Raw genomic sequence first — 12,435 nt, 5'->3', positions numbered from 1 at the left:
CCATGTTGGCTTTCCATAATTAATCTGGAGATTAAAGAGATAGGGAGGGGGTGAGGTCATGGAGTGATTTTAAAATGATGAGAATTTTAAAATCAAGGCATTGCTTAATCGGGGGCAAATGTGGGTCAGCGTGCACAGGGGTGATGGTGAGTGGGACTTGGTGTGAGTTAGGACATGGGCAGCAGAGTTTTGGATGACCTCAAGTTTACGGAGGGTAGAATGTGGGAGGCCGACCAAGACTGCGACGGAATATTCAAGTCAAAAGGTAACAATGCATAGAAGGCAGAGAAAGTCCCATTACTAGAGCACTGTGTGCAAGCAGAAAGTATTTGTCTGGTATTATTTACAGGTAAAATAATATACAGATGTGGAAAGTAAAATGGCATCTTTCTGCATCATTTTGTTAATGTTGTTCCAGTTACTAGTGTCTGCCAGTCAGTACTGCAGCTATATCACCAGTAACACCCAGAATATTACACAGACAGGATGTGAGGATAAATTTATGCTTTTTGATGGGTTGAGTTGAAATCTTATGAATCTAGCCTTTGCTGGAATTGTTGTGCACAGATCAGTGTCAGTCTGGGATTGAGAACCAGTATATTTAAAAATATTTGTTTTGCTGTCTTTTTATATTTTTTGAACTGACTCCAAAGGAGAGTGTTGTACTTCGCAGGTATCATCAACATTATCATTTAACTGCAAATGGTATGTGGGTAAAGAAAGAATTACTTAGATTGACATCAAAACCCTCAGTGAGATTAAAAATGTTGATAGAAAGTGAGTTTGGTTTTTAAATATGCGTGTTGGGGAATTACAATTTAATGATTCATTTCAAAAGAATTAATGTGCTGGATGTGGAACAAGGATAGCTGATTTTCTCAGTAACTGAATGATTTCCTTGTTCGGTATGTCCCTTCCTGCAAACAATTTGAAATGTGCCCTCTGAAACTCCATTTTTGCTTACAGTAAGATTCTACCTCACAGGTTAATCGTATCCAATTCAATGTAACTCTTGTTTGCCTTGTGGCTAAAACCACTTGGCTTTAGCTAATCCTCTACTCTTTTTAAGGCCATAAAACAGCAATTGATGATCGGAACAATGCAGATGACGACAATACTGTACATTTATTCCACATCGTTAGCATAGCAAAGCTACCCAAGTTGCTTCACAAAGGATAGATCAGACATAAAGCGAATAAGAACAAGGTTAGGAGAGGTGATTTAAAGATCCATCAAAGAGGTAAGGAGCGAGGAGGTCAGGAGAGAGGAGCAAAAGGGTGAGGTTTGGGAAGAGAATTCCAGATAGGTGAAAGTTCTGCCATTTATGGGAAAGGGGTGGAAGAGGGTAAGCACAGCAGTCGGGACTAAATAGAGTAGAGGATGCAAACTGGCACAGTGGGATAGATGAGGCTGCAGAGGTGGAATAGAGTAAGGCTACGGAAGTATGTCAATGAAGTAAGGATTTTAAAATCAATACACAGAGGATGGGGAGCCAGTGGGATTCAGTGTGGACCGGGGTAATGGGCAAGTAGGAATTATTAGGGTATTTATCACATTGCTGTTTGTGGGAGCTTGCTGTGCGCAGACTGGCTGCTGTGTTGCCTGCATTACAACAGTGACGACACTTCAAAATGTACCTCATTGGCTGTAAAGCGCTTTGAGATGTCCTGTGTTTGTGAAAGGTGCTATATAAATGCAAGTCTTTTTTATTGGCTGCGGACAGCAAAGATCAGAATGAATTGGATCTTGGGAGGCCAATCAGAGGGACATTAGAAAAGTTGAGCCTTGAGGTGAGAAAAGAGGATTGGAGTGACAGTAGGGTGAAGTTTGGAAGAGGAGGGCAATGTTTCAGAGTGGAAATGGATTTTGGGAATGTAAATGCTGAGGAAAATTCCATGTATGTAATGTTAGAGGATTCCAGATGTGGCTGTAGGTGTTGGTGACTGTCAGTATCATGGTTTATCATTAGACACCATAGCTTTACACTGGCTGGTCAATATTTTTACACATCCTGAACATTGCTGCATGGCCAGCAAATACACTCAGTCATCCTACAGTATGCGCAGTCCCGAAAGACACATTGCTAGATATACACAGCAGGTGATAAACATTTAAAACTGTCACTAAGATAGTAATGTGTCATACAGACCTGGGGCTATGGCAGTGTGCTGTACCGCACTAGTGCGCTGGTGTGAAGTAGTGCTGTAGTAATTAGCTGGTACTATAGTTCCCCGAGCAGACCGCCAAAGTCATTTGGCGGAATGCCTCATCACCAGAACTTTCAAACAAGCACCAAGATGTAGCTTGGCTGGTGGTGAGAAGGGCCCTCCCCGTCAGATCCTTCCTGCACGCCCGAAGTCTCGCCCCCTCCGCACAATGCCCCCGCGGTGGTTGTGGTGGGGAAGAGACGGTCGCCCACCTCCTCCTGGAATGTGCCTTTGCAAAGCAGGTGTGGAAAGAGATGCAGTGGTTTTTGTCGAGGTTCATCCCAAGCAGCTCTGTAACACAGGAGTCTGTGCTCTACGGGCTGTTCCCAGGGACGCACACCGAGACAAACATCAACTGCTGCTGGAGGGCTATCAATTCGGTGAAAGACGCCCTTTGGTCTGCCCGAAACTTGCTGGTCTTCCAGCGCAAAGAGTTGTCCACGACCGAATGTTGCAGACTGGCACATTCCAAGGTCCAGGACTACGTGCTGAGGGACGCACTAAAGCTTGGGGCAGCCACAGCAAAGGCTCAATGGGGAAAGACCACAGTGTAAGGTCCCCCCACCAAGCTGAACTGAGGGGCTGGATCAATGGGAAACCCCTCGAACTGTATCGGGAACATTTTCATTTGCTGTAAATTTAAAAATGTAATTGGCATGACAAATGTGAAATGGAAGGGTTGTGAAGAAACTCATGACAGTATTGAAGGAAACTGATCTCCCTTGCAATGTTTGTATTTTTTGGTGCTGTTTGAAACTGTTTGGCAATGTATTTTTTACAGATTTTTATGAATAAAGTATATTTTGGAAATTAAAAAAAAATTAGCTGGTGCTATAGTACTCTGTTGTTACGATGTGAACTGTACAACCTGAGTCTCACTGGTCACTGCTCTCCACTATTTTACATACTACTTCAGCAACTGATTTCTGTTCTCTTATTGGCCACTTTCAAACCTGCGAAGGAATTGAACAGTTGGTGTTTACTGTGGGTCTGCTGCATTTTTAGAATAATTTTGCTTTGACAGATTTATGAATGAACTTAACAGTATGATTTTTCATTCTGAAAATTTATTAAAAATCTGCAGACAGTAACTCATTACAATAACCTACAAAATATATTATATTTGTGGATAAAACTTTCTTCAAATAATCTAAAACCAAATATTTACATTGTATTGATTTTGTAAAAGCTGAACGATTAAACAATCTAACACATTCTCAACTCCTGATTGACAGGAGTGGATTGCCACCAAAGCAATTGCATCCTGTAACAAACATTAACGCAAATGAAAGAATGATGTGATCTGTGTCACAACAGCACAGTCACCAATTGTAATAGTAAAGAGAAATAGAAGAGTCATGTGAGAAGCTGATGCTGACCTTGCAGATGAAACTGATCTCAGTCACCACACCACCATGTTGGTTTTTAAAGTGGATTTTTCTGGGTACTCAGCCAGACAATAAAGTCTTGAATATGATGACAGCACCCTGGTCATGAACTAAGACACTAATTGGATAGGATCAATTTCCAGCAGAAACCACACACAGTTTTACCCTGAGTGCAATATTCTAGCATTTGGGGTAGAGTGTCTGAGAAACTTCTATCAATCCTGCATTTACACCTGAAACTACAATAAACATTAAATAAGATTCTGAATATCAGATACTGACCAACTTTGAAGCTGAAATGCAGAACTTGCCTGGTGCAGTCACCAAAAGTCATTTCACAACAACAACTACTTATATTTGTATAGTGCCTTTAACATAATAAAACATCCCAAGGCGCTTCACAGGAACATCATAAAACAAAATATGACAGAGTCACATAGGAGATATTAGATCGGATGACCAAAAGCTGAGTCAAAGAGGTAGGTTTTAAGGAGTCTTTTAAAAGAGGAAAGCAAGACAGAGCGGTGTAGGGAGGGTATTCCAGAGCTTCGAGCCTAGGCAACTGAAGGCACAGCCACCAGCAGTGGACTGCAAAAAATCAGGGATACTCAAAAGGCCAGAATTAGAGGAGAGCAGATATAACAGATCGTGGGGCTGGAGGAGATTTCAGAAATAGGGAGGGACAAGGCCATGGAGGGATTTGAAAACAAGGATGAGAATTTTAAAATCAAGACATTACTTGATTGGGAGCCGCTGTAGGTCAGCGAGCACAGGGGTGATAGGTGAACAGGACTTGGTGAGAGTCCTGTTGACGGAGCAGCAGAGTTTCGGATGACCTCAAGTTTACGGTGAGTACAATGTAGAAGGCCAGTCAGGAGAGTGTTGGAATAGTGAAGTCTAGAGGTACCGAAGACATGAATGAGGGTTTCAGCAGCAGATGAGCTGAGACAGGCAAAGCCAGGTGATATTATGGAGGTGGAAATAGACAGTCTTAGTGAGGGCACGAGTATGAGGTCGGAAGCTCATCTTGGGGTCAAATGTGACACTGAGGTTACAGACGAGCTTAATCTCGGACTTTTGCCAGGGAGAGGGATGGAGGCGGTAGCTAGGGAACGGAGTTTGGAGTGAGGACTGAAAATAATAGCTTCAGTCTCCCCAGAATTTAATTGGAGGAAATTTCTGTTCATCCAGTACTAGATGTTGGATAAACAGTCTGATAATTTAGCAACAGTGGAGGAGTTGATAGAGGTGTTGGTGAGGTAGAGCTGGGTGTTGTCAGTGTACATGTGAAAATGAACGCTGTGCTATCGGAAGATGTCACTGAGGGGCAACACGTAGATGAGAAATAGAAGGGGGCCAAGGATAGAGCTTTGAGGGACACCAGAAGTAACAGTGCAGGATCAGGAAGAGAAGCCATTGCAAGTGATTCTCTGGCTACGAATAGATAAATAAGAATAGAACCAGGTGACAGCAGTCCCACCCAGCTGGACGACAGTGGAGGGGCATGGTTTGTTTAACCGTGTCAAAGGCTGCAGTCTGGAAAGTTTACATTTGTCACAGTCACATAGGATGTCATTTGTGACTTTGTTGTACTGTGGCGGGGCAGAAACCTGATTGTAAGGATTTAGATACGGAGTTCTGGGGAAAATGGGAACAGATTTGGGAGGCGACAACACGTTCAAGGAATTTGGAGCGGCAGGGGTGGTTGGAAATGGGATTTCATTTCAATTTAAAAAGGTTAATACAGTAAACAAATATATTTAAAAATTTATTTCATGTTTGCTAGCTAATACAATACTAAACCACAAAAATATAAAATGGCAGTCAGCAATGTACAGAACATAAACTTTAGTATCACATACAGGGACGAGGTAACTCAGAAACATCATGTAACCAACAGAATGTCCAGCTGAGATGGGCAGTTCTGTCAGGATGGAATAGAGTAAAGGAACAAGTCTTAAAGGAACAGTGCAGAGTAAAGTATGTTATCTGAGGTAGACAATCTTGTTGGGACTGAGCAGAATAAGGTAGCGAGTCTTTTAAGGACAGCATAGATTTTTTTAAAAGGTAGCATTTCTGGAACAGTGGTTAATAAAAACAGAAAATGTTGGAAATGCTCGGCAGGTCTGGCAGCATCTGTTCTAATGAAAGGTCAAAGACCTGAAACATTAACTCTGTTTCGCTCTCCACAGATGCTGCCAGACCTGCTGAGTATTTCCAGCAATTTCTGTTTTTATTTCAGATATCCAGCCTCTGCAGTATTTTGCTTTTGTATATGAAGGGGATAATCCCATTGGGATAGCACAAATGGAAGGGATTTTGGACGCATACACTGAGGCAAGGCCTGTGAGAACAAACAATAAGGCAGTGGTAGATAAATGCCTTGGCTACTAGAGAAGGTCAGAGGACGAGTATTCTGCAGAGTGACTTACTTCCTGACTCCCCAAAGCCTCGTCACCATCTACAAGGCACAAGTCAGGAGCGTGATGGAATACTCTCCATTTACCAGGATGAGTGCAGCTCCAACAACACTCAAGAAGCTCAACACCACCAGGACAACGCATCCTGCTTGATAGGCACCCCAAACATCAGGTCCCTTCACCACCAACGCACCATGGCTGCAGTGTGTACCATCTACAAGATGCACCGCTGGCAACTTGCGAAGACTTTTTAACAGCATCTTCCAAACCCGTGACCTCTACCACCTAGAAGGACGAGGGGGGCAAGTGCATGGAAACACCACCATCTGCAAGTTCACCTCCAACTCACACTTGGACATATATTGCCATTCCTTCAACATTACTGGGTCGTAATTGTGGAATTCCCTCTCTAACAGCACTGTGGGGCACTTTCACCACATGAACTGCACTGGTTCAAAGGTAGCTAAGGATGGGCAATAAATGCAGACCTTGCTACTGACACTCACATCCCCAGAATTAATTTTAAAGGTAAAGGATTCAACTCCATCACCAGTAGGTATATCTCTGTTCCCTAGTTTTATAAATCCCAAAGTAAACTGAACAGTTTTCTCAGTCTGGGACTAATTGGGGATTGTGATTTGTAATACAGAAATAAAATGCCTGGCAACTCCAGAGAAGTAGCAATAAATAAAGATTTATAAAACATCTATTATTAGATTAATATTAAATGGGCATGTGTCCATTTCCCATGAGAGGATGAATAAGCAGTAGGGACAGATACTACATATAATGGTGGCACACAGAAGTGGCACATATTTACGTGAGCCTTTCCAAGTCATGTTTCAGAGTAAATGCTTCCATTGTAAAAGCAAAAATACGTCCTTAGTTGATCACTATCGAGTGGTACATTCAGACTCTCACATCAGCAAAGCAGGAAATGAGCACACGTTTGCAGTAGGTGTTCATATACTGAATGAGACAAATGAACAAAGTGTGACAGACACATTAAATCATAAAAGCGCCAAAGAATGTTTCTGCATCATTGGAGATTCTCAGAAGGCTTTTATCTGTTATTTTAATGAACACATGATCCCCTTCATTAAACTCAAATACTGCACCCAAGTAGCTATTGTCTTGCCACTGGTCTGCATTCTCCCCTGTGCAGAAGAATTTCCGAACAGCCATTAATTCAATAGGTTTTGGATATGCTGCTCCCTCCTTGAATACTGTCTGCTTCAGAAACCCATTTCTATCAACATCACAACTTATTTCTCCCAATAGGATCTTAGAATAAATGAAGTAATGTCCAGATTTTTTAATCACCAAAGCTCCTTCCTTATAGTCAATTCCACGCAGGAAGGCGATCCCTTTGTTGTGCTCCCACTGCAGTCGGTCATGCTCAGACGTACTACAGTTACATCCTGCAAGAATAAGAACATCTATAAATATTGTTCCAATCAGACAGCTTCCATCACCCTTTCCACCATTACAAATTATCTGTGGTGATCATTCAAGGTTTAATTACCTCCAATATTCCAATGCTCTACCGGCCAGCTCCCAGCTTGTACCCTCCACTGGATCTCATCCAAAACTCTGCTGCCTGTAACCTATTGCACACAAAATTCTGTCCAGCAATGCCTTGAAATTAAAACTAATCCTCATGTTCAAGTCCCTTGCTCCTCCCCATTTCTGTAACCTCCTCTAGCCCTAAAATTCTCTGAGAACTCTACATTCCTCCAGCTCTGGCCGATTGTGCATCCTCCACTTCCTTTGCCCTCCCTTCAGCCATCTAGGCCTTAAGATCTGGATTTTCTTCCTCAAACCTCTTCAACTCTCTCTCTTTTAAGACAGTCTTTAAAACCTACCTCTTTAACCAAGTCTAGGCTTGTATTTCCTAGAAGATTACAAAGTGATTTCATGGAGGTGTATAAAATGATTAAAGGATTTAATAGAGTAGATAGAGAAGCTATTTCCTCTGGTGGGAGAGTCTAGAACAAGGGAGTATAGAATTAGAGTGAGGCAGTTAGGGGTGCATTTTTTTTATTCATTCATGGGATGTGGGCGTCGCTGGCTAGGCCTGCATTTATTGCCCATCCCTAATTGCCCTTGAGAAGGTGCATAGGAACATAGGATTAGAAGTAGGCCATTCAGCACATCGAGCCTGCTCCGCCATTCAATGGCTGATCATCTACCTCAACGCCATTTTCCTGCACTATCCCCATATTCCTTGATGTCATTAGTATCCAGATATCCATCAATTTCTGTCTTGACCACTCTGGGGTAGAGAATTCCAAAGATTTACCACCCTCCGAGTGAAGACATTCCTCCTCATCTCAGTCTTAAATGGCCTCCCCCTTATTCTACGATTATGTCCCCTGGTTCTAGACTCACCAGCCAGGGGAAACGTCCTATCTACATCCACCCTGTCATACCCTGTAAGAATTTTCTAAGTTTCAATGAGATCACCTCTCATTCCTAGGGAATACAGGCCCAGTTTCCTCAATCTCTCCTCATAGACTATCCCACCATCCCAGGGAATAGTCTGGTGAACCTCCATTACACTCCCTCTATGGCAAGTATATCCTTCCTTAGATGAGGCGACCAAAACTGTACACAATACTCCAGGTGTGATCTCACCAAGGCTCTATACAATTGCGGCAAGCTGATGTCAGAAAGCACTTCTTCACACAAAGAGTAGCGGAAATCTGGAACCCTCTCTCCCAACAAAGTTGCTAAGGTTAGGGGTCAATTGAAAATATCAATATTGAGATTGATAGATTTTGTGGAATATAATGATTTTAGTGAGATGATTTATAACATTTAAAAATCAAAGTAAGTCTGGGTAATGCATTTCCTAAGCTGTTTTTGGCTTACTGATGATCTTTTTCCTCTCTACTGAGAGAACCTGCTCTTCCAAATGCTTTTATGTTCACATTCCTTGTATTTCTCTTAATTCCCTGTATTATAATTTCTCAACATTGCCACCCTTTGTCTTCGACTGTTATGCAGGTTCCACCCCTCTAACATCCTTTCCACAATTGCCCCTATATGACCAATCTGCCCAGTCACTCTTTCAGGACTCCATGGAAGTGATTGAAATTGTTGGGGGAATTGGAATACTGCAGGTTAATCTTTCAGCTTTAAATTCATACCCACACACACTCTTCCCCTTCCCCCTTTGTATGACGTTTCTTATCCTCAGCTAGTAGCAGTAGCCAGGAGAGCAATCCTCAATTCTAAAAGACTCCTGGACAATCCAGGAGTGTCATCAATCCTAACCAAGATACATAAATAGTCAGATGTTGAACCCCCTTATCGGAACATACTGAGAGATACAACGTCCCCTGAATATTCCAGTAATGTTGTCAGTAAGAAATACTGCACCCCCTTAAAATGCATCTTCCCTGTAGAGATACTAAACACCTTTATAATTCATCCCCCCACTAACACAATGGTATTGAACTCTGTTATAATGCACTGTGTAAAAAGGGGAATTTGTGTTTATTTTTTCCAATTGCTAGAAAAAATAGGTGAGTTAAAATTCCACAGTCACACAAGGGATTTCTCAACAGGAAAATCCAGGAGCTGTGGTGGGCTTCAGGAGGTCTGAGGATGGTTCACACAAACACAGTCTGAACTTAAGATGCTAATTGGGTTAAATGATACCAGGTTTTGCATTGTGTCACATAGGCTAGAAATTTGATATCAATAAGCGAATCTAGCCTTTTGTTTCAGTGTATCTTCAAAGGATGTTGAATGATATATGTGGACTGACTTTAAACTAGTGAGGAGGAGCACAGCCTTATATTCAGACAGCTGTGTTTAAGATTATATAGTCTGTCCATAACAGAAGATGATAGATGGTGAAGCCAAAGTCAGAAGAATGATAGAGATAACCAGAAGTAATTTTGTGAAGATGGAGGATGTGTTAACAAGAAAGCTCAAGCTTTCAACATGGAAAAAAACTCATATGATGCTACATTCTATCCACTTTCCTGCATGCCGCAGAAACCTGGATAATAAGTAAAGATCTGTGGAAGAAAATAGAGGCCTTTGAAATCTGGATGCTAAGGTGTTTGTTTAAAATTCCTTGTACAGACCATAAGACAAATGAAGAGGTGCTTGAAACTGCAAGAGCAAAAAGAACACTAAAAAGTGAGATCCAGAAAAGAAATGTCAGTATTTTGGCCATTTGATCAGAGTTGAAAAGCTACTGAGATCACTTCTAAAGGGCAAAGTGGAGGGCTGCAGAAAGATGGGTCGACCTAGGTCTAGTTGGATGATCGATGTCACAGAGCGGTTGCAGATGAGCTACAGTGGATGTGTGAGGATGGTGCAAGATAGACGAGTGTGACATACCCATGACAGCAGATTGCCTGGCAGGAATAGCTACAAGCAGCAGCAGTATGGTCAATGAAACATTCTGACACTCTTGTAGTACCTTTGTGGCTGGGCTAAATACACTGCTCTGTGCAACTCCTGAAGTGATGTCCTGAGGATATGATGATTGACCACCAACAACCACAACCATTCAACTTTGTGTCAGGTATGACTCCAGTTATTGAAAGGTCTTCCCCAACCCTCTTGCATTTTTTGCTAGGATTCCTTGGTGCATTACATAGTCAATGCTGTCCTTATGTCAAGGAAAGCTACTCACATCTCTCCTCAGATCTTCATCTGTTGCATTCATATCTGAATCAAGGCTGTGATGCAATCTGGAGCTGAGTAGTTTTAGTGGAACCCAAACTGAGCATTGATGAGCTGGTTATTGGTGATTAGGTGTTGCATGATGACACTATTGATGACTCCTTCCATCTTTTATTGATAATTGAGAGATGGCTGATAGGGCAGTAATTGAGAGATAGATTTGTCCTGTTTTATGTGGATAGGACATATCTGGGTAGTCTTGCCCATTTTTGGGTAGATGCCAGTATATCATAGCTATGCTGGAACAGCTTGGCTAGGGAAATGGCTTGTTCTGGTACACAGGTCTTCAGCAATACACCCAAAACGCTGTCAGGGCCCATAGTTTTTGTTGTGTCCAGTGCATTCAGTTACTTCTTAATGTTACATTGAGTGAACCAAATTGGCTGGAAACTGGTATCTATGGTGGTGGGGACCACATGAGTAGCTGTAAAGGATCATCCACTCGGCACTTCTGGCTAAAGATTCTTACAAACAAATAAGCCTTATTTTTCCTACTCATGTGGTGGGCTCCACCATGGTTGAGGATGGGAACATTCATGGAGCTTCCAACTATTAGTTGCCTTGTTGTCCACCACCATTCTTGGCTGTAATTGGTTGGGCTACAGATCTCTGTTCTAATGTGTTGATAGTGAGGTGACTTAACTATGTTTATAGCCTGCTGCTTTTTTATTTTTAGAGATACAGCACTGAAACAGGCCCTTCGGCCCACCGAGTCTGTGCCAACCATCAACCACCCATTTATACTAATCCTACATGAATCCCATATTCCTACCACATCCCCACAATTCTCCTACCTATACCAGGGGCAATTTATAATGGCCAATTTACCTATTAACCTGCAAGTCTTTGGCTGTGGGAGGCAAACAGAGCACCCAGCGGAAACCCACGCGGTCACTGGGAGAACTTGCAAACTCCGCACAGGCAATACCCAGAATTGAACCTGGGTCGCTGGAGCTGTGAGGCTGCAGTGCTAACCACTGCGCCACTGTGCCACCCATTGTGTTTTTAATGTGCAGGTAGCCCTCAGGAGTTCTGATGAAAGATCATCTACCTGAAACTGTTAACTCTGTTTCTCTCTCCACAGATGGTATTTGGCCTGCTTAGTATTTCTATCATTTTTCTGTTTTTATTATAGCTCTGTGGATTGCTTCACTAAGTTTATACCTCATTCGTGCATATGTCTGGTTCAGCTGCCGGCATGCCTTTCTATATTGCACATTGAACCAGGGTTGGTGTCCTGGCTTGATTGTGATCAAGATTTGAAGAATATGCCAAGCCATGAAGTCACAAATTGTGGTGGTTTGCAATTTTTCCGTACCTCATGGATGCATAGTTTTCAGCTGCCAAATCTGTCCTTAGTCAGTCCCATTTAGCATGGTTGTAGTGCTACAGAAGATGAAGGAATTTTTTTTTTATTCATTCATGGGATGTGGGCATCGCTGGCCAGGCCAGCATTTATTTCCCATCCTAATTGCCCTTGAGAAGGTGTTGGTGAATCACCTTCTTCAACCGTTGCAATCCATGTTGGGTAGGTACACCCACAGTGCTGGTAGGAAGGGTGAAGATGAGAGTTTGTCTTCACAAGGATTGTGTGATGGTCAGTTCTGCTATTGCTATCATAAACACACGTGTCAAAAACAAGTAAGTTGCTGAAGATAAGGACAAATTGGTTTCTCATGTTGGTTCCCTCACCACCTGATGCAGGCCCAGTCT

The 12,435-nt window shown here is 42.3% G+C and overlaps 1 protein-coding gene across 2 annotated transcripts in view; it reads right to left on the bottom strand.

The window, feature by feature from the left end:
- The window catches only part of LOC137355816 (tumor necrosis factor ligand superfamily member 14-like), a 164,627-nt gene that overhangs the window by 135,615 nt on the left and 16,577 nt on the right, over positions 1-12,435 (bottom strand). Inside the window, exon 5 of one of the 2 annotated variants that reach the window (XM_068021378.1) lies at positions 7,339-7,436. In XM_068021378.1, coding sequence (XP_067877479.1) covers positions 7,339-7,436 — 98 coding nt within the window. Of the gene's footprint in view, positions 1-3,340; positions 7,437-12,435 lie in introns of those variants that run through there. The other variant, XM_068021377.1, reaches the window with a different exon arrangement.

This window comes from Heterodontus francisci, chromosome 43, assembly GCF_036365525.1.
Source record: "Heterodontus francisci isolate sHetFra1 chromosome 43, sHetFra1.hap1, whole genome shotgun sequence".
Lineage (NCBI taxonomy): Eukaryota > Metazoa > Chordata > Chondrichthyes > Heterodontiformes > Heterodontidae > Heterodontus > Heterodontus francisci.
This window is presented reverse-complemented; position numbering and strand designations above follow the sequence as displayed.